General features: G+C 37.1%; 1 protein-coding gene across 1 annotated transcript; it reads right to left on the reverse strand.

Annotated features, from left to right (window-relative positions):
- Positions 1–1,670: 1,670 nt before the first annotated feature.
- Positions 1,671–18,204, reverse strand: LOC125679848 (mucin-2-like; the record flags this gene model as incomplete). The annotated part of the gene is made up of 20 exons (XM_056153350.1): positions 1,671–1,787; positions 1,878–1,973; positions 3,983–4,057; positions 4,654–4,789; positions 5,069–5,236; positions 6,437–6,608; positions 6,755–6,760; positions 6,923–6,988; positions 7,075–7,140; positions 7,249–7,254; positions 7,401–7,406; positions 7,553–7,558; positions 7,705–7,710; positions 7,797–7,862; positions 8,032–8,231; positions 8,617–8,660; positions 9,889–9,980; positions 11,102–11,185; positions 12,555–13,421; positions 14,655–18,204. Coding segments are annotated over 20 exons (5,757 nt in total), but the record flags the coding sequence as incomplete, so codon positions are not given.
- Between the last annotated feature and the right edge of the window lie 9,021 nt (positions 18,205–27,225).

Consider the following 27,225-nt stretch of genomic DNA (forward strand, 5'->3'; position numbering starts at 1 on the left):
TCGTTACAGTCACGTACATGCCATATCTAAGTTAGCATTTATATGGCATAAATGTAACTTCCGTTTGATGTTGTACGTAAATAGTCAATATTTAGGTAAATTCTACGCATCTTTCGAGAAAATATCGTACTTAATACTTCACTATGTCGAAACTCACTTCCTAGTGCCTAATTTACAATGCTTTTGTGAAACGGTGTCCTGCAGATGTTGTAGAAAATTTAGAGAAAACAGTGGAGGATGATTTCTCCGTATGGGGAATTACCTTAATATTTCTGAATAAATAAAAATTAATCATCACAACAATTTGATAATAATTTCATAGTAAACGTATCTTAAGTCACCAGCAGGCAGACTAATCTAGGCCGGGACCAGTACCTTAGTCTGAGCAACAATACCACCACTATTTAATACCTCGTATTTTTTTGGTTGGTTTAACATAGATTGTCTAACGTCTTGTTCGAGATTATTTCACTCATATGGAGACGGCACCGTTGCCGGTGAATGGCTGCAAAATGTAGGCCTATGTTCGGCTCTTACGGCCTTTGAACAGGGAGGAATCTTTATCGTGCCACACCTGCTGTGACACGGGGCCTCAGTTTTTGCGGTCTCATCCGAAGGACCGTCCCATTCAGTCGCCTCTTGCGACAAGCAAGGGGTACTCAGGACGGGTCCCCACGGAATACTCGTGTTGGGACCTTTACAAAAAATGCTAAATTTCAGTAAGTTTAATATAGATTTCATATAGTATCCAAACATCAAATTCAACAGTACATACATGTATCACATTCAACATCATATAATTAATATAAAAACATCACAGTCAAAGATATGAACAATGAAATTTAATAAACAGATCATGTAAATCATTATGATATATTGAAAGCAAACACGCATGATACGCAGTTGTGCGTGACGTCATAGTTGTCAAAATAGTACACTCCCAGCACGGGAAATGGTGTATACATGAGGGCATGAACTGTGACGCTTTATGACATCATACTTGATGAAGCGTTAACTAGTACTTCATGAAAGCGTCGTGATTCATTTCCTCGTGTATGTTTAAAAATGGTTTACCTCTTATTTACATCCCGCCTTCATTTCTATCGGAATTCCCAGCCGTTGAAATAGACGGACTATATTTATCAAGAATTATGCGCACATTGTTCACATCTGCATCGCATTCATGAGGAAATGGTTATCATTACAGCTGATAAAGATATCATGAGGAAATGGTTATTATTACAGCTGATAAAGATATCATGAGGAAATGGTTATCATTACAGCTGATAAAGATATCATGAGGAAATGGTTATCATTACAGATGATAAAGATATCATGAGGAAATGGTTATTATTACAGCTGATAAAGATATCATGAGGAAATGGTTATCATTACAGCTGATAAAGATATCAAAGGCAAAAACATTGGAAATATAAATATGTATTGATATCGTAGCCAGCTAACCATTCTCTTAAAACATAAATCTTGGTTATACGGTGTTTGTTTGTTTGTTTTTCTATGAATATCCTGGCTTGTTTTGTGTATATATCACCCTGAAAATGGTTGTGTTTTTGTACAATTAATTCATATATATACATATGTACAATGAACCTGTGAACTGTATGGTTCACTATAATAAACAAAACAATAAGACAAACTGTTCATGCCTTTGTTCTTTTTTATAACAATGTTTTTATCTGAATGAACTGTGCGTCCTGATAATGAAAATAAACTTGGAGTCATCACACCGCTGATCCATTCCCGCTGTAGATATTTCTTTGTCCTGCCTGAAATGTAAATAAAAACACCACTGTATTGACATTGTTTTTGATGATCATACCAGGCTACTATCACTGCAAACAGTACATAGTCCCTACCGTTGGTTGTCTCCCTTCCCGTGACTCCGGTGTTCTGTAGGGACTATCAAGGACTTCTACCGGGACCCTGAAAACCTGGGGTCTTTTGATGGAGAACTAAAACAGTCAACACTCCCTTATGATATTTACAAAAATTACAAAAATACCGGCTAGTGTACAAAAAAAAATTACATTCTAATTGTAATTACGTTTACATATATATTGAGAAATATTGATATTTGGTATTGGCTTAACTTTCATCTGTTTCAATATAAATAAAGTAAACACGTTTGTAATGAATTTACGCTTATTGCGAAGTAATATTTATTCCGCTTTCAAAGGAAAATAACGGAAATTACTTTGAATTTAAGGATGTTCGGCTACTAGTATAACTAAATGCTTTTCGCTGACCCTTTAGGTTGGCTTTAATCATGTTTTACTGTATTGAATTTAACGAACAATTCTTTTTAAGAACGATATTTTAATTGTGACAAGACAAATAACTTATATAAATAATGAATAACAAAATGAACATCTGCAATACTGAATGAAAAAACAGCAGTCATTTCTGGCGATCTGCCTTTGAATGATAACGATGACTTATATCAATGTAGATTTCTTCGGAGATCTACGGAGAAAGCATGCAGAGCGTCAGGTTGCACGAGACTATCCGACTGGATAATGTTTGTAACGTCAGAACGAGGCTTACCAAAATACCGGTATTTAATCAAACACACCTCTAAAATAACAACTATCAAAGAAAGTAATACATTGAATTTGTTGTTTAAGTTGAAGGATTTACAACTAGAGTGCTTAAAAACCGAAAGGAAAGAATTTATATGGTGGAGTTCGAGTGCCAATTTATAGTCACAAAAGTAAAACTATAGTTCACTCGAGCGTGCTTTGGTTTGCCGGAAGTGAACGAGTCTAGTCGAAAATCACTAACTATTCTATCACGTACTAGCGGTCTACATGTAGTTCAAAAATGGCGGACAAAGTGTGAAAAGTAGTTTGAGCACGTCGTTAGCAGAGATTAAATGTTGAGGAATATATGACAGAAATCACGAAGAGGTGCATGTTTTCAGTTATTTTAGTAGATTGTACTCATTTAAGCCCATGCTTTACAATTTAATCTTGCCCAAAGCATGGTAAAATGCAACAATAGATATCGAAGTTAGTCGTTCTCCTCCTGGAAAGCGAGCTTAATAAATGCAATAAAAAACTATTCTAAATTAAATGATTCATAATACTGTAGAATCATTAGAATTCGTGGTGGCTTAATTTTCGTGGAATTCGTGGGTATCCCTCACACACGAATTTACGTCCTGAACGAATAAAGACATTCAAGAGTTATCTTTCTTACAACTATATAAATCCACGAAATTACGTCCCCTCGAACACGGAAAAATTCAGCAAACCACGAAAATTGGCCCCCACGAATTTAAATGATTCCACAGTATTGGGAAAATTTTCGATCCCGAAAAACATGGTTATCGAGAAACAAGCTGTAACTAGTAGATTTATGCTGGTACATTTGTGATTCTTCAACACCACCATCGAAAACTACATTGCAAAATTGACAATTCCACAACTAATTTGTTGCAGACAAACATATTGTTATTTCTGAACTAAACTAAACTTCGTTTGCCTGCACTAGTTGACTAGACATGCGTAAACTAAACTTCCGCACTAGACTAGACCCTTGTTGTTCTACAGGTCTAAGGGATATGGTAAAAACGTTTTGTATTGAAGTTTACCAAGTTGCTTTGGGAGGCAAAAGTGAAAGTACAATATCACATCGATCAGATCGCAGTTTTTCTGTTGTGATTATTTCCGTACTAGTATCACTAATGAAGGATCAACTAATTGAAATCAAATCTTTCGGAATTGGCTGTGTTTATGTTGGAGAGAATCAAACCGAAACTAGATTAGCGCTCTCTAATGGTAACGGTTTTTATCGTCTCAGTCGTTACCAGATTCTCTGCTCGTCGGAGATTTGCGGAGACAGCCGAGTGTCGGGTATATTAAATGACAATTTTTTTAAATCCTAAAATATTCAAGTATAAGGCATCGTGATAATATTGCTGGTAATGTTATGTTTTATAGCGAGGTGTGTCGATGCTTACCAATGGCGGTCTGGTGCCGTACGGACCAGGCGTCTCAGAAATATACCTCCTCTGACCACTGAATTGTTCATAAACCTGTAAAGAACTAGTATTCATTACAGTGGCGGAAAATTCAGAAAATTATTGGGGGGGGGGGGTGTTATTGCGCTCAAGTTTGTATCTTTTCCGTCCAAGAAAGATTGATTGAATATTGTTTAACGTCCCTCTCGAGAATATTTCACTCATATGGGGTCGTCACCACTGCCGGTGAAGGGCTGCAAAATTTAAACCTATGCTCGGCTCTTATGGCCATTGAGCAGGGAGATCTCTTTATCGTGCCACACCTGATGTGACACGGGACCTCGGTTTTTGCGGTCTCATCCGAAGGACTGCCCCATTTAGTCGCTTCTTACGACAAGCAAGGGGTACTGAGGACCTACTCTAACCCGGGTCTCCAAGGGATTCCAAGAAAGAAGGGGGGGGGGGGGTGTTAGCTACCACTACCACAAATAAAGATCGTTTTAAAAAAAACAAATATTCAACCAAGGGGGAATAAGAGGGGACAGCAACCCCCGTAAACCCTCTCTCCCTACCCCTACCCCCCCTCTCTCTCTTTATGCCATGCATTTTGACAATATTATTTTAATCTAAAGGCTATTATTAACACATATTAAAACTACGATATTTATTACCTGGTTTGTGACACCCGCTATCCCAGGATGCCTGTACTTGTTTAGAGAGTCTCTCTCCGACCACTGGGATCTCAGATCGTCTAATTCATTCACCATTGTAAGGTCTGCGTCATTCCGTCGATATTTGTCTGAATTCCTGTACAGAGTACAGATAACACAAACAAACTTTACATATGAATTCCTAGAATAAATTATTCGTGATTTACAGTGTACCTTATTCAGCATATCTCACATTTTGACTTGATGTTCTCTTTCCTTACTTCCACTAACCTCTGAAGTACATTGTCACTGCCCCCCCCCCCCTCCCGCTTCCACTCCCCCTCACCTCCAATGCCCTTGTATCCTCGTTTGAATGTGATATATATACATGTATCTACACAGCAAATCTTTACAAAAATAAACCGGAGTCTTTTACCTATCGTCCTTCCTGGGGTTAGAGAAGCGTCTGCAGCATACAACCAGTAGAATAATTAAGATCAGTCCTCCCACCACACCGACAGACAAACCAATGATGTATTCAAACCTCCCCGTTTTTTCCTCACACCGAGCTCCGTAGTAAACTGTCATCAAGTTCTTCTGACACCTGGTGTAGATTTATTTCACATCATAACAACGGAAAAACTCGAGACCTTCCTTCTTGCTCGGATGCCTTTTTGAACCATTGTCCATAATCAGATACGTAATTAAGCAATGAATTATTATTTTTTGAAAGACGTAGTCTCATAACTACAACGGTGTGCGCATACAAATTGAATAACGCGCGATAGGGCGTTGTGAAATTTTTTTACATACACACTGTTGCAGTTATGAGACTACATCTTTCAAAATACAAGAGTTCATTATTTATTTTTACATTTTCAAAACCTTTTTTAAACTCTGCTGCATTTTTTATGCATATTTTAAATTTCACGCCTAGTTCTTTGGATAAGTAGCGATTAACGGAACAGCAATGGAACAGCAAAAAGTGATGTCTTAACGGAAAAGAAAAGAGTGCGCAATGTTGAAAAAAATATAGTCCAATTCTTGAAATGATTTTTAATTAAAAATCATAGACATCAAATTATTAAAACGTTGTACAATCTGAACTTTAAATGGTTCATATCTTTTCAAATTTATCTAATTGTAAACAGCGTAGCTATAATCACTATTGGTGCCAGTCGGCCATATTGTCACTTCGAGAAATTGAAAGTACAATTACTGAAAGAAGAATTATTGAAAATCCCGCAATCTTGTGTTTTTTGGTGTGATATTAACCACATTAGAGGTCTGATTAATTTCTTTAGGCATCGACTGAAGTGCACTTACATGTATGTTGTCTGAGACGGTAATGGGCAACAAAGCTTTGTTTTCATTCTGCACACGTGCGGCCGAGCACAAGAACTCGTAATTTATATCGTACTGCCCTCTAATGAGGGGTAATAAGGATGTTATTGGGGGCTGATATGTTATATGATATGTTATGGACCCCATACTATTATTATTACAAAATTACCGGTTCTTGTGGGCCGAGATACTAGATGCAGACGACATGCTTAACAGTGTTCATACGCCTAACAGATTTATAGTGATTTGACCAAATGTAATGAAGGGACCCGTGCATTATGTAATATCCACAGATATCAATTCGCACAAAAATAAAGCGGCTTTGGCGAGGATCATATTTTAAAATGTATTTAAAAAGTTATTCCTCTTATACATCGACATGTTAAGAATAACACAATATTTGCAAACCTGATGGCATGAATCACGTCAGATATTCGATTATTACAGACAAGCAACTTACCTGCATGTCGCCTGTTGATTTACGGCGTCGTAGTAACAGTGCCCACCGTGGTGACATTCCAGTCCCGTGAGGGTACACACGTGCGCGCATTCCGCAGTGAAGTTTAATGCCCGACATTTATATCCGGGAAAGCAGAGTCTACTCGAGGAAACAGCATCACACTCATTCTTGTCTGTAAGTACACGGATGCAACATCACACTCATTCTTGTCTGTAAGTACACGGATACAACATCACACTCATTCTTGTCTGTAAGTACACGGATACAACATCACACTCATTCTTGTCTGTAAGTACACAGTAACAACATCACACTCACTCTTGTCTGTAAGTACACGGATACAACATCACACTCATTCTTGTCTGTAAGTACACGGATACAACATCACACTCATTCTTGTCTGTAAGTACACGGATACAACATCACACTCATTCTTGTCTGTAAGTACACGGATACAACATCACACTCATTCTTGTCTGTAAGTACACGGATACAACATCACACTCATTCTTGTCTGTAAGTACACGGATACAACATCACACTCATTCTTGTCTGTAAGTACACGGATACAACATCACACTCATTCTTGTCTGTAAGTACACAGATACAACATCACACTCATTCTTGTCTGTAAGTACACGGATACAACATCACACTCATTCTTGTCTGTAAGTACACGGATACAACATCACACTCATTCTTGTCTGTAAGTACACAGTAACAACATCACACTCATTCTTGTCTGTAAGTACACGGATACAACATCACACTCATTCTTGTCTGTAAGTACACAGATACAACATCACACTCACTCTTGTCTGTAAGTACACGGATACAACATCACACTCATTCTTGTCTGTAAGTACACGGATACAACATCACACTCATTCTTGTCTGTAAGTACACGGATACAACATCACACTCATTCTTGTCTGTAAGTACACGGATACAACATCACACTCACTCTTGTCTGTAAGTACACGGATACAACATCACACTCATTCTTGTCTGTAAGTACACGGATACAACATCACACTCATTCTTGTCTGTAAGTACACGGATACAACATCACACTCATTCTTGTCTGTAAGTACACAGTAACAACATCACACTCACTCTTGTCTGTAAGTACACGGATACAACATCACACTCATTCTTGTCTGTAAGTACACGGATACAACATCACACTCATTCTTGTCTGTAAGTACACGGATACAACATCACACTCATTCTTGTCTGTAAGTACACGGATACAACATCACACTCACTCTTGTCTGTAAGTACACGGATACAACATCACACTCATTCTTGTCTGTAAGTACACGGATACAACATCACACTCATTCTTGTCTCTAAGTACACGGATACAACATCACACTCATTCTTGTCTGTAAGTACACGGATACAACATCACACTCATTCTTGTCTGTAAGTACACAGATACAACATCACACTCACTCTTGTCTGTAAGTACACGGATACAACATCACACTCATTCTTGTCTGTAAGTACACGGAGGAACTTATTGAAGGGTTTTACTGAGTACTGAGAGAGAGAGAGAGAGAGAGAGAGAGAGAGAGAGAGAACTTATATACCTTGTATTTGGTTCTTGATATTGTGTATTATATCTAGTGATGTGTTTAGAGTTGTTCCAGCTGTTGTAGTAACTTCTGTAAGATTGGCGAGTACGTTGTCAGAAACAACTTGCTCAAACTCCGACAGGGTTTGACTTTTCCTTCTCAGTTCCTCAACTCTGACGTCCACTTCTACATCAACAGAACTGTTACCTTCAGATCTTAAAAAGATAGACGCAATCCAGATTCAGAAAAGATCCTCTGCTTGTACATTGTAACACAAAACAATTTGCTGTTCCGTTTCACAAATAGCAAAAACTGTTATCAATTGTTCTTTTCCTTTTAGATTAGTGAAAAATTCTCCGTTTTAAAGATACTCATGAAATCAATATACATATATATACGAATTAACGTCATTTTTTGGATTGAATTACAGTACTAACGCTGAAGATCGTCTGCTTCTTCTCGTGTGGAGTACATTGACGACATCACGTTTATGTCTGGTTTTGTTTGTGATTGAAGTCACTCTGAAGCAAAATACAGGAAATCTGTAGCGATAGTCTAATAATTGACACTTATATTACAATCATAATGAAAATTGAATACCTTATTTCTATATCACTGTAACCAATAAAAATCTTTAATTTCAACTGAAAAAAAGAGAAGATTATTAAAAAAGATTTATTAGCAAGAATGTATATAGTATCGTCGACTGACCAGTTTCGGTGACCTTAGTGATAAACCGCGATTTTCTCATTAATAACTTGAAATAAATAAATAAACAATACGCCTACATTTAAAGTCATTAATTTCCTTTACTTTCATCCAAAACTTCCAAATCCATTGGTACGTTAATTGAATATGATTTCGTAACAAAGAACATGCCACTTTGTGGTCCTAAAACGTTGACATCACCTAGTTCAGTGACCATTGCTGAAATAAGTTTGCCAAAAGTTTGTAACCGTAGAAACGTATATACAGGAGGAATGTGCAACTAAACGTCAATTATTAAAATAAGATAGTGTAGAATTCTAGACTTTTGGTATACTTTATATTAATTTGAAGGTTTGCTTGAAAAAGTAATAAGTAAATGGCTTATTTTTGGGGTGCTCGTGTTAAAATTTTGCATAGTTTCCATCTTGTAGTTCATTTTCGGGGGAAAAAAAATTGAAGACGTGCTCTGTGTATGTTTGCAAACAGTACGGCGGAATTGATGACGTAATCAACACCCGGAAACGACAACGCGCACACGTAAACAAAAGCAATCTCTACCCAGAGTTGTCGTTCCTTGCTCTCACTTGCACCTCTGTCAACGTCTCAAGGGTTTTACAAGATTTTTGTAAAATGGCACGTATGATCAAATAAAGTATGGTTTTGACTTCAGTTACAAAAATATACATAAATAAATAAATACTGAGCAGATGTCAAGTCTTTTTGTGACACAAGAAGCATTGATTTGGGTCGAAACGCGGACATTGGGTTGTTCTATTGCACCAGGCCTATACATAGGTACATGAAGAATATATAGTAATGGGAAAAAATCCACAAATAGTTTCTTGTCCTACATTTTCCCAATATTTTATAAAGTAGTTCTTAGTTTTATTAGCCGTAAAAAAGTGGATTTACATGTGGAATAACATTGCTTATTTTGAGACGTTAACAAATGTATTTGTGAGTGTAAGGAACGATAACTCTGGGTAGAGATTGAAACAAAAGGTCACTGATTCCGGTCAGTCACTGAAGTAGGGCAGTCGATGATATATGATCCTGTTCTTAGTAACTGTTAAATTGTTTTATGATGGTATTGTATATACTTATCCGATATGCTATATAGTACAGGTCTACAATTATAATACACAGTCATCTTGCTAACTTTACCTGTTCTATCAAGGAATCATTGAAAGCTTTTAAATTGGTGATACTACCGCTAAAGTAGAAAGACATATTCAGTTGGAATATGGCACCTGCCACTGAAAATACAAATTAAGTGAACTTGAGTGAATTTATTAGTGTTCGTTAGCATTACGTAAACACATTTAAACTTTAGGAAGACTGTTGTTGAATTGTGAGAATATAAAAATAAAGCTCCGTGAAAAGTATGCCGGCGTGAAGCGTTGCAGTTCATATCCTTATGCATTTTCAAAATTGAATGAAATTTATTATTTATATTTACATTCTACTTTAATTTCTGTTAGAATTCCCAGACGTTAGAATAAATGTACTATATTTATCATTATCAAGATTCATACGCACTTGTTTACAACTGCAGCCCATTCACGAGAAAATAGCTATCATTACAGCTGGTAAATATGTCGAAGGCAAAAACATTGGAAATGTAAATTAACGAATCAGTAATTAATAATTTTGCTAAAGATGATTCTTGCAACTTGCATAAAATACCTTGGATGCTACCTGGATGAACATGTAAATTTTAAAATAAATTTGTAAGTGAAAAATGCAGGACCATTTCGTTGAATATATGTCAAATTAAACAAATTCGAAAAAACTTAACCGAAGACTCATGTAATCATCTTGATTATGCTAATAGTGTGTAATACGGCCTACCAAATTGCACTATCAAGACACTGTAAATGCTTCAAAATCGTACTGAAAAAGTTGTGATCAAATGAATATCTACCGATTGTTCAGAACATAGAGGTTCTAAAGATTTTGCATTCGTTATCAGTTTATATAAATATAATCGTTGTCATCCATAGTACAATGTACATGTATTTAACCCCTGTGTTCCCACCTTAGTTTGGATACCGTCCCGCACGAACGACAACTCGTACAAGCAAGAATTTCAAAAATTCGGAATACATGTAATACTGATAAAGGGGAGATAGCACTCTAAGCGTAGAAAATAAACACATAGTATTTCTTAGTAGGGTTTTAATAGAAACGTACACATAATGGAATTCTTCAATGTATCGTGAATAAAAGATCCTAAGAATTCAAAATGACATTTATCTCCCACACTGGGTCCAAAATCGATCACCCTACATCTACATTGCATGTATAATGTTTTAAAGAAAGATTTGATATTCTAATGGTAATTGTAAGTTATTCATGATATTTTCTATTATATTACCAATTATTGGTTCTGTTGGAATTTCTTCTTTAGGGGAATCGCTTGGCTGGGGACGTTCTGTGGTGGAGATAGCCCCAGACGTCACTACAAACGCAAATAAAGTATAATTATTCAATTAATTTAAAATTATTTAAACAAGGCAATCATTGAATTAATTTACAATTACTAAAAAGGTAATCATTGAAAAAATCTAGTTAATTGATTGACAAAGGTAACAAAAAATCTACTAATTTGATTGATTTCCATTTTGTAAAAAGGTAGCTATTTATTCATTTTAGAATTATAAAGAAAAAAGGTAAAGATTTCATTTAGAAACAGAAAAAAGGTAATATAATTGAATTGAGAATCATGATAAGGTCATAATTTAACTACTTTGAAATTATAAAAAAGAAAAACTGTTAATTTTTTTGTACCATTCTGAAATGAATTCACAAAATATCATTAAAAATATGTTACGGTGAATTTTTCGTTTTACAACTACATGTACATGTAACACTTGACCATTGAATGCAGCTGTACAGTCATTGGACATATTGATAAGTATTCGTCGTTGACGTTGACGTCAAAATCACAGGGGCTAAGCCCGTTTTGGGCCCGAACTCTGTGATATCATAAATATAGAAAGGGGTCTAACTCTGACTCAGATAGAAAATTACCCACTCGCTTCAAATGCCTAAAAAATCATAAACTAGGTGTGATATGTATAATTTGCCGGTCTCCTTGAATAGATTGATGTTTGAACTACTTGCATGCGAAAATGTCAAGCCACATGTTCTTCAAATACAGAGTTCGGGCTCAAAACGGGCTTAGCCCCTGTGGGAATTTCGCATAAAAATACGTCACAACATTCCTATGACGTCAGTATTTACAATTATATTGTCTGCTGTCATTAGAATTTCATAAATAAAGCTCGGAACCATGCCCCCTCGAAAATCAGAGGAAATTCCATTTGCCGTAAGAAAGAAAGTACAATGTAATAGAAGCTTACCAAACTCAGAAAAATAAAGCAGAACTTGTGAGGTTATTGGTTATACCTAGGACAACTATCGTCAGTATTATCCAACAAAAAATGAATCTCATGGAAGTGTAGAAAATAAACATCGATCTGGACGGAAGCCGAAGTTTACTGTGCGCGATGAAGTGCAACTTTCGAGAATAATGAAAAATTACAGACGAGGGGCATTGGATGATGTTACCAATGAAATTAACGAAGCAAGGAATCTACTTTTCGTTCCAAGACTGTTGTCAGAAGAAAATCACTACAAATGGGTCACAATTGACGGGTACAGAAAAAGAAGATGGTCGTCAGAATGTGTAATAGAAAAAGCGAGTTTCTTGGTGTAAGGAAACAAAAAACTGGACAGTTGATAATCAGTGGAAGACTTGGATATTTAGAGATGATTATCAAGTAGAAATTGGTAGCAATAAGCAATGTCCAGTAGCTGTAGCTTACCTAATGTTGATGTTAAATCAACTTCTGTGGTTGGATTACTTGGCGTTGTTCTAATACTTGGCATTGTTGTAGTAGTTGGTGTTGTAGTAGTAGTTCCTATTGTTGTTGTAGTTGGCGTGGTAGTAGTAGTTGGTGTTGTTGTAGTTGTGGTGGTACTTGTTGGTGTTGTAGTAGTTGTTGGTGTGGTGGTAGTAGTTGTTGGTGTTGTTGTAGCAGTTGGTGTTGTTGTAGTAGTTGGTGTTGCTGTAGTGGTTGGTGTTGTAGTAGTAGTTGGTGTTGTAGTTGTTGGTGTTGTGGTAGTAGTCGGTGTGGTGGTAGTAGTTGATGTGGTGGTAGTAGTCGGTGTTGTTGTAGATAGTGTGGTAATAGTAGTCGGTGTTGCAGTAGTTGTTGGTGTGGTGGTAGTAGTCGGTGTGGTAGTAGTAGTTGGTGTGGTAGTAGTAGTTGGTGTTTTTTTAGTAGTTGGTGTGGTAGTAGTTGGTGGTGTTGTAGTAGTTGGTGTTGTTGTAGTTGTTGGTGTTGTGGTAGTTGTTGGTGTTGTGGTAGTAGTCGGTGTGGTAGTAGTTGTCGGTGTGGTAGTAGTTGGTGGTGTTGTAGTAGTTGGTGTTGTTGTAGTTGTTGGTGTTGTGGTAGTTGTTGGTGTTGTGGTAGTAGTCGGTGTGGTAGTAGTTGTCGGTGTTGTAGTAGTTGGTGTTGTTGTAGTTGTTGGTGTTGTGGTAGTAGTCGGTGTGGTAGTAATAGTTGGTGGTGTTGTAGTAGTTGGTGTTGTTGTAGTTGTCGGTGTGGTAGTAGTTGGTGTTGTTGTAGTAGTTGTTGGTGTTGTGGTAGTAGTCGGTGTGGTAGTAGTAGTTGGTGATGTAGTAGTTGGTGTTGTTGTAGTTGTCGGTGTTGTAGTAGTAGTTGGTGTGGTGGTAGTAGTTGGTGTTTTGGTAGTAGTTGGTGTTGTGGTAGTAGTCGGTGTGGTAGTAGTAGTTGGTGTTGTAGTAGTTGGTGTTGTTGTAGTTGTTGGTGTTGTGGTAGTAGTCGGTGTGGTAGTAGTAGTTGGTGGTGTTGTAGTAGTTGGTGTTGTGATAGTAGTTGTAGTTGTAGTAGTAGTTGGTGTTGTAGTAGCTGGTGTTGTTGTAGTAGTTGGTGTGGTGGTAGTAGTTGGTGTTGTTGTAGTAGTTGTTGGTGTTGTGGTAGTAGTCGGTGTTGTAGTAGTAGTTGGTGTTGTAGTAGTTGGTGTTGTTGTAGTAGTTGGTGTTGTTGTAGTTGTCGGTGTGGTAGTAGTAGTTGGTGTTGTAGTAGTTGGTGTTGTTGTAGTTGTTGGTGTTGTGGTAGTAGTCGGTGTGGTAGTATTAGTTGGTGGTGTTGTAGTAGTTGGTGTTGTTGTAGTAGTTGGTGTTGTGGTAGTAGTCGGTGTGGTAGTAGTAGTTGGTGGTGTTGTAGTAGTTGGTGTGGTGGTAGTAGTTGGTGTTGTTGTAGTAGTTGGTGGTGTTGTAGTAGTAGTTGGTGTTGTAGTAGTTGGTGTTCTGGTAGTTGTTGGTGTTGTGGTAGTAGTCGGTGTGGTAGTAGTAGTTGGTGTTGTTGTAGTTGTTGGTGTTGTGGTGGTAGTCGGTGTGGTAGTAGTAGTCAGTGTGGTAGTAGTAGTTGGTGTTGTTGTAGTTGTTGGTGTTGTGGTAAGAGTTGGTGTGGTGGTAGTAGTCGGTGTGGTGGTAGTAGTTGGTGTTGTTGTAGTGGTTGATATTGTGGTAGTTGATGTTGTTGTAGTAGTTGGTGTGGTGGTAGTAGTTGGTGTGGTGGTAGTAGTCGGTGTGGTAGTAGTAGTTGGTGTAGTTGTAGTGGTTGATGTTGTGGTAGTTGGTGTTGTTGTAGTAGTTGGTGTGGTGGTAGTAGTTGGTGTGGTGGTAGTAGTCGGTGTGGTAGAAGAAGTTGGTGTGGTAGTAGTAGTTGATTGTGTAGTAGTAGTTGGTGTTGTGGTAGTAGTTGGTGTTGTTTTAGTTGTTGGTGTTGTGGTAGTAGTTGGTGTGGTGGTAATAGTCGGTGTAGTAGTAGTAGTTTGTGTGGTGGTAGTAGTTGGTGTTGTTGTAGTTGTTGGTGCTGTGGTAGTAGTCGGCGTGGTAGTAGTAGTTGGTGTTGTTGTAGTAGTTGGTGTTGTTGTAGTCGTCGGTGTGGTAGTAGTTGGTGTTGTTGTAGTAGTTGTTGGTGTTGTGGTAGTAGTCGGTGTGGTAGTAGTAGTTGGTGATGTAGTAGTTGGTGTTGTTGTAGTTGTCGGTGTTGTAGTAGTAGTTGGTGTGGTGGTAGTAGTTGGTGTTTTGGTAGTAGTTGGTGTTGTGGTAGTAGTCGGTGTGGTAGTAGTAGTTGGTGTTGTAGTAGTTGGTGTTGTTGTAGTTGTTGGTGTTGTGGTAGTAGTCGGTGTGGTAGTAGTAGTTGGTGGTGTTGTAGTAGTTGGTGTTGTGATAGTAGTTGTAGTTGTAGTAGTAGTTGGTGTTGTAGTAGTTGGTGTTGTTGTAGTAGTTGGTGTGGTGGTAGTAGTTGGTGTTGTTGTAGTAGTAGTTGGTGTTGTAGTAGTTGGTGTTGTAGTAGTTGGTGTTGTTGTAGTTGTTGGTGTTGTGGTAGTAGTCGGTGTGGTAGTAGTAGTTGGTGGTGTTGTAGTAGTTGGTGTTGTTGTAGTAGTAGTTGGTGTTGTAGTAGTAGTTGGTGTTGTAGTAGTTGGTGTTGTTGTAGTAGTTATTGGTGTTGTGGTAGTAGTCGATGTGGTAGTAGTAGTTGGTGATGTAGTAGTTGGTGTTGTTGTAGTTGTCGGTGTTGTAGTAGTAGTTGGTGTGGTGGTAGTAGTTGGTGTTTTGGTAGTAGTTGGTGTTGTGGTAGTAGTCGGTGTGATAGTAGTAGTTGGTGATGTAGTAGTTGGTGTTGTTGTAGTTGTCGGTGTTGTAGTAGTAGTTGGTGTTGTAGTAGTTGGTGTTTTGGTAGTAGTTGGTGTGGTGGTAGTAGTCGGTGTGGAAGTAGTAGTTGGTGGTGTTGTAGTAGTTGGTGTGGTGGTAGTAGTTGGTGTTGTGGTAGTTGTTGGTGTTGTGGTAGTTATTGGTGTTGTGGTAGTAGTCGGTGTTGTAGTAGTAGTTGGTGTTGTAGTAGTTGGTGGTGTTGTAGTAGTTGGTGTTGTTGTAGTTGTCGGTGTGGTAGTAGTAGTTGGTGTTGTAGTAGTTGGTGTTGTGGTAGTTGTTGGTGTTGTGGTAGTAATCGGTGTGGTAGTAGTAGTTGGTGGTGTTGTAGTAGTTGGTGTTGTTGTAGTTGTCGGTGTTGTAGTAGTAGTTGGTGTGGTGGTAGTAGTTGGTGTTTTGGTAGTAGTTGGTGTTGTGGTAGTTGTCGGTGTGGTAGTAGTTGGTAGTGTTGTAGTAGTTGGTGTTGTTGTAGTTGTTGGTGTAGTGGTAGTTGTTGGTGTTGTGGTAGTAGTCGGTGTGGTAGTAGTAGTTGGTGGTGTTGTAGTAGTTGGTGTTGTTGTAGTAGTAGTTGGTGTTGTAGTAGTTGGTGTTGTTGTAGTTGTCGGTGTTGTAGTAGTAGTTGGTGTGGTGGTAGTAGTTGGTGTTGTGGTAGTAGTTGGTGTGGTAGTAGTAGTTGGTGTTGTTGTAGTTGTCGGTGTTGTAGTAGTAGTTGGTGTGGTGGTAGTAGTTGGTGTTTTGGTAGTAGTTGGTGTTGTGGTAGTTGTCGGTGTGGTAGTAGTTGGTGGTGTTGTGGTAGTTGTTGGTGTTGTGGTAGTAGTCGGTGTGGTAGTAGTAGTTGGTGGTGTTGTAGTAGTTGGTGTTGTTGTAGTTGTCGGTGTGGTAGTAGTTGGTGTTGTTGTAGTAGTTGTTGGTGTTGTGGTAGTAGTCGGCGTGGTAGTAGTAGTTGGTGGTGTTGTAGTAGTTGGTGTTGTTGTAGTTGTCGGTGTGGTAGTAGTTGGTGTTGTTGTAGTAGTTATTGGTGTTGTGGTAGTAGTCGGTGTGGTAGTAGTAGTTGGTGGTGTTGTAGTAGTTGGTGTTGTTGTAGTTGTCGGTGTGGTAGTAGTTGGTGTTGTTGTAGTAGTTATTGGTGTTGTGGTAGTAGTCGGTGTGGTAGTAGTAGTTGGTAATGTAGTAGTTGGTGTTGTTGTAGTTGTCGGTGTTGTAGTAGTAGTTGGTGTGGTGGTAGTAGTTGGTGTTTTGGTAGTAGTTGGTGTTGTGGTAGTAGTCGGTGTGGTAGTAGTAGTTGGTGTTGTAGTAGTTGGTGTTGTTGTAGTTGTTGGTGTTGTGGTAGTAGTCGGTGTGGTAGTAGTAGTTGGTGGTGTTGTAGTAGTTGGTGTTGTGATAGTAGTTGTAGTTGTAGTAGTAGTTGGTGTTGTAGTAGTTGGTGTTGTTGTAGTAGTTGGTGTGGTGGTAGTAGTTGGTGTTGTTGTAGTAGTAGTTGGTGTTGTAGTAGTTGGTGTTGTAGTAGTTGGTGTTGTGGTAGTAGTTGGTGTTGTGGTAGTAATTGTTGTGGTAGTAGTTGGTGTTGTTGTACTTGTTAGTGTGGTGGTAGTAGTTGGTGTTGCTGTAGTAGTTGGTGTGGTGGTAGTAGTTGGTGGTGTTGTAGTAGTAGTTGGTGTTGTAGTAGTTGGTGTTGTAGTAGTTGGTGTTGTGGTAGTAGTTGGTGTTGTGGTAGTTGTTGGTGTTGTGGTAGTTGTTGGTGTTGTGGTAGTAGTCGGTGTTGTAGTAGTAGTTGGTGTTGTAGTAGTTGGTGTTGTTGTAATTGTTGGTGTTGTGGTAGTTGTTGGTGTTGTGGTAGTAGTCGGTGTGGTAGTAGTAGTTGGTGTTGTAGTAGTTGGTGTTGTTGTAGTTGTTGGTGTTGTGGTAGTAGTTGGTGTGGTAGTAGTAGTTGGTGGTGTTGTAGTAGTTGGTGTTGTTGTAGTTGTCGGTGTGGTAGTAGTAGTTGGTGTTGTAGTAGTTGGTGTTGTGGTAGTTGTTGGTGTTGTGGTAGTAATCGGTGTGGTAGTAGTAGTTGGTGGTGTTGTAGTAGTTGGTGTTGTTGTAGTAGTAGTTGGTGTTGTAGTAGTTGGTGTTGCTGTAGTAGTTGTTGGTGTTGTGGTAGTAGTCGGTGTGGTAGTAGTAGTTGGTGATGTAGTAGTTGGTGTTGTTGTAGTTGTCGGTGTTGTAGTAGTAGTTGGTGTGGTGGTTGTAGTTGGTGTTTTGGTAGTAGTTGGTGTTGTGGTAGTAGTCGGTGTGGTAGTAGTAGTTGGTGTTGTAGTAGTTGGTGTTGTTGTAGTTGTTGGTGTTGTGGTAGTAGTCGGTGTGGTAGTAGTAGTTGGTGTTGTTGTAGTAGTTGGTGTTGTGGTAGTAGTTGGTGTTGTAGTAGTAGTTGGTGTTGTAGTAGTTGGTGTTGTTGTAGTAGTTATTGGTGTTGTGGTAGTAGTCGGTGTGGTAGTAGTAGTTGGTGATGTAGTAGTTGGTGTTGTTGTAGTTGTTGGTGTTGTAGTAGTAGTTGGTGTGGTGGTAGTAGTTGGTGATGTAGTAGTTGGTGTTGTTGTAGTTGTCGGTGTTGTAGTAGTAGTTGGTGTTGTAGTAGTTGGTGTTATTGTAGTTGTTGGTGTTGTGGTAGTAGTCGGTGTGGTAGTAGTAGTTGGTGGTGTTGTAGTAGTTGGTGTGGTGGTAGTAGTTGGTGTTGTGGTAGTTGTTGGTGTTGTGGTAGTTATTGGTGTTGTGGTAGTAGTCGGTGTTGTAGTAGTAGTTGGTGTTGTAGTAGTTGGTGTTGTTGTAGTAGTTGGTGTTGTTGTAGTTGTCGGTGTGGTAGTAGTAGTTGGTGTTGTAGTAGTTGGTGTTGTTGTAGTTGTTGGTGTGGTGGTTGTAGTTGGTGTGGTAGTAGTAGTTGTTGTTTTAGTTCTGGCTTTTGTGGTTGTTGTTGATATTTTGTAAGTTATTGGTGTTGTTATAGTAGTCAGTGTTGTTGTGGTAGTTGTTTTTGTTGTGGTTGGTGTTGTAGTTGTTGATATTGTAGTTGTTGTTGGTGGTTTTATATTTTGTTTTGTGGTAGTCGGAATAATTTTAGATTGCTGACTCATCCCTGTTATCCGATTTTTGATCTGCACGTCCATGACATTTGAGGTTGTGTGTTTCAGATCAGTAAACCCACTTTGAGTATTTGATGTGATTGGATTTATCATCATCGTGAGAACCCCAAGTAGAACTGAAAATGTAATTGCACTGGAAGATACTTTCATTAGTATAATAGATAATCATCGAAATTCGTACAATTCGAAACAAACACATAACGTTACATATATGTTTTGTTTGAAGATAGATTGATGTTATATATATGTTCTCCTTTCATTTTAATTGCCTATTATTTGTTACTAAAAGTAACTATTTCAATCGCTGACTTCCTTCTAGCCACTGCTTTCCTGTAAACTCTTAAATAGATATTGCTATCATGTAACTCTTACATAAAATACAAAATTTGATTAGTTTTTTGTTATCATGCAAACAGAATTCGATCTGTTATTTTGGTTATGTAAGGTCTGCCATAAAAAGCAAAATTTGATTGGTTATTGTTACCGTTTATACTTTTATATAAAATAAGGATTTGATTTGACTATATACTGTTATTCTGTATACTCTTACATAAATTCAAAATTTGATTGGTTATTTCCGTCGTGTAACTTCTATAAATTACAGAATTTCATTGATTATAGTTGTCGTGGAAACTCTGAAAAAATATAGGATTTGATAGATTTTTGTTGTCATGTAAACTTATATATGAGATACAAGATTTTCCTGGTTATTTTTATCGTGGAAACTCTTACATAGCATACAATATCAATTTGATGGGTTATTATTGTCATGTAAACTCTGATATAAAATACAGAATTCGATTGGTTGCTGGTTTGTTATTGTAACTCTTTAATAAAGCGTAGGATATGATTGGTCAGTTATCGAGTAAAATCACCACAAGCTATCAGTAAAGATAAAAAGTTTAGTTATACCTCACATTTGATGGTGGCAGCGGTGAGATAAATAATCAGATATTGAGAAAAAACATATTTAGACATATTGAGCAACATATATATTTTGAGACAGTGAGCCGATCTCGGACTTAAGAGTTGAAACAGCAAATATTTATGATGGGCCAGTCTGCATGAGAAAACTATTACTGGTCTGGAGATCAGGATCACTCGTTTTTAGCTCGAGAGTGAAATTCTGAAGCAGGCGCGTCTTGAACACTCTACACCAAACGTGAGTGCTTTAAGGTGAATCGATCCTCATGTGACTTATCAATAGTAATGGTTGAAAGTGGAAAAACTGTATTAATTTCAACTCAATATAGTAAGATTTCATTCATAACCAAAGAAAATGTGTATGTTGCCACATTTTTAAAGATGTCAGACATACAAAAACAGAAGTATATGTTAACATAAGAAAATCACACATTTTCGTTATACAGAATAATCAAGATAGATAAAAACTTGTTGAAATGACAAATTTTCAACAGTTTAAAAAATGTTAATTCATTAATATGTATAAATTAAATGTGGATATTGGGGAACTCATGTATACTAGACATGCAGTAGACGAAATACCAGCATAGGAGTTATTGCGCTTGACAACATTTCTAAAATCATAAATAATTGATTATCTATTATCTATCTCGCCTGCGCCTCGGGAAATAGTTGCTGTCTTGGGGGACAATAAACTTGTTATTGTCCTCATAACCAGTAAATAGGTATTTATTATACATGGCATTAAAATACATCCTTGAAACATTTTGATATCTGAAAGTTTGTCCAATTTTGTGGAAACATACTTAATTAAACCTGGTTATAGATCAGATCACTCCATAGTTGTAGAATTAAAATTTAACTCTTTTAAAAGGGGATGTGGACTTTGGAAATTCAATAATAGTCTTCTTTCAGACAAAGAATGTGTACAGAAAGTCAAAGAAACTATTCATAAAGTCCGTAGACAATATATTAAAAGTGACACGGATAACACAAGATCTATTGATGATAATATACTATTGGAGGTTTTACTTATGGAAATAAGGGGTGTTACTATTTCATACTCTTCCTATAAGAAAAAACAAAGGAAAAAAAACAAGAAATATCTCTAATTGAAGAAATGTGTCACTTAGAAACTGAGGAAAAAATAGACTTGCATCCTATTGAAAAAAAGAGGTTGATTTTAGAAAACTTGAGAAAAGAAAAAATGAAAGGTCATATCATAAGATCTAAAGTTAGGTGGATAGAGGAGGGGGAAAACCCACAAGGTATTTCTGCAATCTGGAAAAACGCAATTATTTGAATAAAACTTTTAAAATATTAGAAGTTGAAGGAAATTGTATGATCTGTGACCAGGCGGATATACTTAAGGAAGTTAGCTCCTAAGCTTTTGAGCACAACTGCGCAGGATGCAACAACTGAGTATATACAGGTTCAATACTGATCCCATTTGTGCAAACATATTGCACATCTATTGCTGAACCCTATACAGTTGAAAAATTTGGTGTCAATTCAAATTTTGAAAGGGTTAGGCAGGGACTATATATTGTGGCGGAAGGATTCATTAATCAAAAAGTTCTAAATCTGCATGATATTACAGTTTCTATTTCATCCAATATATCGGCTATTTTTGTACTCCTATATATGTGTATTTCAGTTTTATAATTTATGATACAGGTAGTTGAGACTTGGAACTAGTTCAAATGTTGTAATCTATTAACATTGGGGGGGGGGGTATTACAACATTTATTTCCATATGAACATATACACTATTTATACATGTATGTGAATATATGATGACAAAACATAAGTATATATTATTGATGTCAAGCATAAATACAGTAAAACTCGAATATAGCGAACACGGATATAGCGAATTTACGGCTATAGCGAAGCGAAATTGATTTCCCCAGCAAATTCTTTATATATTCTATACAAAAATCTGCGTCTATAACGAACACGGATATAGCGAATTTACGGATATAACGAAGTAAATTCCTATTCCCCTTGAATTAAAAATGAACGTAAAAATCACCTTTATAACGAATTTATTTTTTTCATTTTAAACTCTGTGATTTTTAACAATCGTTTTCCTTTGACATAAAGGATCCACACTTATTACAAAATTTCTGTTTGTATTTTTTCAAAAAAGGTTGTTAACGCAAAACAATACTTACACATACGTTTAGGAAATATATTGTCGGTATTGTTTACTATTCTCGGTAATTAAATTTGAAGTTTGGTTGCATTTATTTTATCGTACACTCCTTTATTTGTGTAAAGCAACAAGTAAATGACAATTGCAATAGACTGTACATGTATATATTCCGCAAAATTTTGTTGACATTTCTATCTCGATATGTTCTTGCATGACTTAATAATCCATCAAGATAAATTATCATATATAAATCAATGTGTATATTTCTTGTATAAAAATATTTCTTCTCGAAAATATATAGGCTTCATTTCTATTAAAGACAATACAAACGCAAGTACATCGATTGCTGCTTTCTTATAGAACTGACATACATGTAGAACAAATCAGTTTTATAACGAATTCGTTATATTTGAATTATGAATTCGCTATAAACGTATAGCGAATTACGCTTATAGCGAATTTTTATAGAGGGTCCACAGAAATTCGCTATATCAGAGTTTTACTGATAAACATATCTAGATCTTTGATATCATATCTAATATGTAAAACTCATATGGTACCAACTTTGATGCACCAGATGCGCATTTCGACAAATAATGTCTCTTCAGTGATGCTCAACCGAAATTTTTGAAATCCGAAATAACATAAAACTTGTAAGAGTTTTAGGAGAAAACAGAGTGCCAAAAAGTGGAGTCAAATTCGTCTAAGGATAAGAGCTATGCATGAGGGAGATAATGCTTAATTTTGAAATGAATTTCTAAATTTTATCACAGCCATGAAATATGCATGCGTATTTTCAAGCTAGTAACGAAGTACTTTGCTACTGGGCTGTGGAGACCCTCTGTGACTAACAGTCCACCAGCAAAGGCCTCGACCCAGGGGTAATAATGTAAAATTCCAATATCACATAATCATCTTGGCCTATGTATATATTTGGTGTTGTTTTCAGAGAGAGAGAGAGAGAGAGAGAGAGAGAGAGAGAGAGAGAGAGAGATCATCAATAATAAAGGACCATTTCTTCCAGTTGGTATTGAAATCTACAATTCTATTAGTTTCATATGCAATTTGCTTTAAAGCTCTTAACATACTCTTATATCATTTATTAAACTTTTCATGGATAGGCTATTTTTTAAACATCTCATTTTTAGCTCTTCTGAGCCAAAGGCTCAAAGAGCTAATGCTATGGCCATTTGTGCGGTGTGCGGTGTGCGGTGTGCGTAAACTTTTTAGAAAAAGGGCTATAACTCAAGAACCCCTTGGCCAATTTTTTTCAAATTTGTTACAGAGTATCATTGGCCCAAGGGCTTTCATACATACTAAATAGAGGGATGTGACCCTTTAACAAGGGGAGATAATCAGGAAAATACAAAAAAAAGTAGTGGTTGCTAAAAAATCTTCTTCTCAAGAACCACAGGGCAGATTATCACCAAACTTACACATAAGGATGAGGATATGTTGTAGATTAAAAATTGTTCAAGGCATTACCCTGGGGCAAAGGGCGTGGTCTCAAGGTCACTTCAAAGTTGACCTAAATTTAAATTTTTTTTAAATTCCTTAAATCTTAGATATTTTAGTCATTATAAGGACTAGGATCATCAAATTTTGACAGTTGATGCATCTTAGGACCTTGTATCAAGTTGTCTCAAAAGTAGGTCACGGTGACCTATTTTTTGAATTTTGCAGGTATTTATTTTAAAATTAATTTTGATGCATATCTTGGACACTTTGAAGCCTATGATCATCAAAACTTGTCAGTTGGTGGATCATGGGACCTTGAAATGCGTCAACTGAAAAATAGGTCACCGTGACCTACTTTCTGAATTTTATGGCTTATCATTTATAGATATATTTTAAGTTGTTATTTCAAATACCGAGAGGTTTAGAATCATCAAATCTTGTAAGTTGATGCATCTTGAGGCCTTGAAACATATATATATAAAAGTAGGTCACAGTGACCTACTTTTTGAATTTTGCAGATATTTAAATTTCACATTTTCAATTTTAGATGCATATTTTGGGCACTGTAAAACCTATACCGAGAGGTTTAGAATCATCAAATCTTGTAAGTTGATGCATCTTGAGGCCTTGAAACATATTTATAAAAAAGTAGGTCACAGTGACCTACTTTTTGAATTTTGCAGATATTCAAATTTCACATTTTCAATTTTAGATGCATATTTTGGGCACTGTAAAACCTAGGATCATCAAACTTTGTCAGTTGATGCGTCTTCAGTCTTCGGTTTGTGTCGACCAAAAAGTAGGTCACCGTGACCTACTTTTGGTATTTGACAGCTAAATTACTATATTTCAAACACTATTTGACCTACAATCATCAAACTTTGTCAGTTGATGCATCTTGAGTCTTCGGAGTGTATCGACCAAAAAGTAGGTCACTGTGACCTACTTTTGGCATTTGACAGTTATATTTATATATTTCAGTCACTAATTGCCCTACAATCATCAAACTTTGACAGTTGATGCATCTTGAGTCAACGAAGTGTGTCGACCAAAAGTAGGTCACCTTGACCTACTTTTGGAATTTGACGGCTATATTTATATATTTCAGATACTATTTGACCTACAGTCATCAAACTTTGTCAGTTGATGGGTCTTGCATGTTCGAAGGGTTTCGATCAAAACGTAGGTCAACTTGACCTACTTTTGGAATTGGACACCTATATTTATATATTTCAGATACTGTTTGACCTACAGTCATCAAACGTTGTCAGTTGATGCGTCTTGCATGTTCAAAGGGTGTTGACCAAAAAGTAGGTCACCTTGACCTACTTTTGGAATTGGACGGCTATATTTATATAATTCAGATACTATTTGACCTACAGTCATCAAACTTTGTCAGTTGTTGGGTCTTGCATGTTTGAAGGGTGTTGACGAAAAAGTAGGTCACCTTGACCTACTTTTGGAATTGGACGGCTATATTTATATATTTCAGATACTATTTGACCTACAGTCATCAAACTTTGTCAGTTGATGGGTCTTGCATGTTCGGAGTTCGCTAACCAAAAAGTAGGTCACCATGACCTACGATTGGAATTTGACAGCTATATTTCAATATTCAGTTACTAATTGGCTTAAAATCATCAAACTTTGTCAGTTGATATTTCTTGGGTTCTCAAAATGTGTAAACCAAAAAGTAGGTCACATTGACCTACTTTTTTTGAATTCTTAGGATTTAACTAAAGATTTAGAATACTAAGAGGCTAAGAATAGAAATGGTGGGGTTGTACAATTTATCAGAAGAGCGATTCTAGGCCCTTGGGCCTCTTGTATATATATAATGTGTTATGGACATTAACATGATATTGAATGTTTTGGCTGATTCACTTTTGTTTAATTCTCCAAATATGAAGGTAATGACATCCAGGTTTAAAATGACCTTTTTTGAATTGCAAGGATTATTGAACTCTCCAAGTAACTTTTGGACAATGGGGCAATCCCAAAACAGATGATAGATTGTTTCATCTTCGTTTTTACATGAGTTTACTTAATTTATTAACCTGGTTGATGTATTTTTCCAAACAAAACACCGATTCTAAAAAAGTTTTAATGAATTTACTCAAAATGTTGTTTAAAAATTCAGTATTTTCGCCAATAATTCCAAAATTAGATCTCCAACCCCCACTTTTTGAAGTTCCATTTTAAATTGCAAAACAAGGCCTTGAAAATCATATAAAATTTTAGAAATTGACATTACTCCTAATATGTCCTTTTAAACTCTTAATTCTTATATTATGTAGTTTTTCGTATGTCAAGTGCAAAAGGGTCATTATTCATTTCCACTACTAGCATTAATTTTTTTATTCTGTAGTGTTAGAAGATTTGATTATGTATCTATTTTATGTAATGATTGATTTGTGTTGCTCATGTTGTGTTGACACCAACAGACAAATCAAGTTTAAATGAATAAATTTTAAGTGCAAAAATGTCACGTTTAGAACACTGTAGCACAAACAAAAAAAAAGCATTGCTACTCTAGTTTTTCTTCTCAATTTCCTAATTCTCCTTCAACGTAGAAACTGAAAATACACTTCCCAAAATAATCGAGATTATTTGAGTTTATATCAAATAGTCCGTATTAATTTTGATACACTCTGTAGGTCGGGTCTACGTGACTTTAGCGGCTAGATGGTACAAGTTAATTTGTATGCACTACGTCACACTCGGTACTCCCTGTGATCGAACCCATTCATTACACTTTTTCCAACCGAAGCAGCAACGTGGTTCTTGTATTAGAGGCGGAAACCAAGCACGTGGCCGAAGTTTTTCTCTCCCCTTTTTGGATTTATTCCCTACACATAGCTTTTTGACAATTTTTTCCTGCATTAGGAATGCCACCTATAAAACGAGCAGCGACCCAGAGATCTCCGGCCAGGGGGGTCGGGATGAAACGTAATCGTCGGACAACAGCTCAACCCCGGGAACGAAGTCCAAATCACACGGCCACACCTTGGACGGATCGACTAGCCCCTGCAGAGGGGCAGCCACAGCCCCCTGAGGAGGTCCCTCGATTCCCAATCGATAATTCATGTACACCGGATAACCCGGGTGAGTCTTGCAATTTTTTGTTGAACCAAGCGGCATATTTACCCTTGGCTTTACCTTGTCAAATTACATCTGCATGCGATGATATCGGCAGTCATGTCTCGCTTAAACTCAAGCAAAAAATATGGGAGGGGGGATTTATTGATCTGTCTGTCCTACTCAAATCTGCTACGGAATTGGAGCAGTTTGAGTCCCACGGGGATTTACAACTTGTCAATGGCAAGCTATGCGTAGTCAAGCGCCAACTTAACTCCTTTTTGAGCATTGAAAAGTGGACATCAGCCTTCATGATTTACATGAGCATTGTACTTCAACATAGTCAAACGGCCCAAGAAATGCGAGATATAAAGCTTGCAGCTAATCGTTCACAAAATTGGCAAAAGTATGACGACCAATTCCGACTCCGTAAGGCCTCCAACCCTGCTATGTCTTGGGGCAAAATTAACAGCGAATTCTGGTGGATGTACATAAACAACCAATCAAATTTCTCTCATCCCTAGAAGGTGTCAAGCGGTTTATAGGTGTCTCAATATATCAAGACTTCCTATATCTTATTTTTTTCAGCAGCCTTTTCATTGGCATTTTTACGGTTTGCGCAGTCAGTAAGTTTTGTCATCGTCGATTCCACAAGTTTCTCAAAACCAACTAGGTCAAACGTTGGTATTTTCACATAGGTCCAAGACCAACCAAACCGGCAAACCCCTAGTTTGTCAAATTATCTGACCAACACTACTAATTAAGGCATATTTATAGCCCCCCCCTCCCATTACTTATATATTGCTCTTTTCATGCGGATGGCACTCCTACGACACGTTTTCAGTACCTAGAACATATTGGCATGATGCCCATAGTTGCATGATAAAAATTCATGGCTAACCAGGTTAGAGGTTTGTACATTGGACACAACCATGTCATCAAGGCTACTGAGATTGAGTTGTTCCGAACAGATGGCACTCGTCTGTATGTCGGTGCTGGGAAATCAATTATTTCTC

Source organism: Ostrea edulis, chromosome 2 (assembly GCF_947568905.1).
Source record: "Ostrea edulis chromosome 2, xbOstEdul1.1, whole genome shotgun sequence".
Classification (NCBI taxonomy): Eukaryota; Metazoa; Mollusca; class Bivalvia; order Ostreida; family Ostreidae; genus Ostrea; species Ostrea edulis.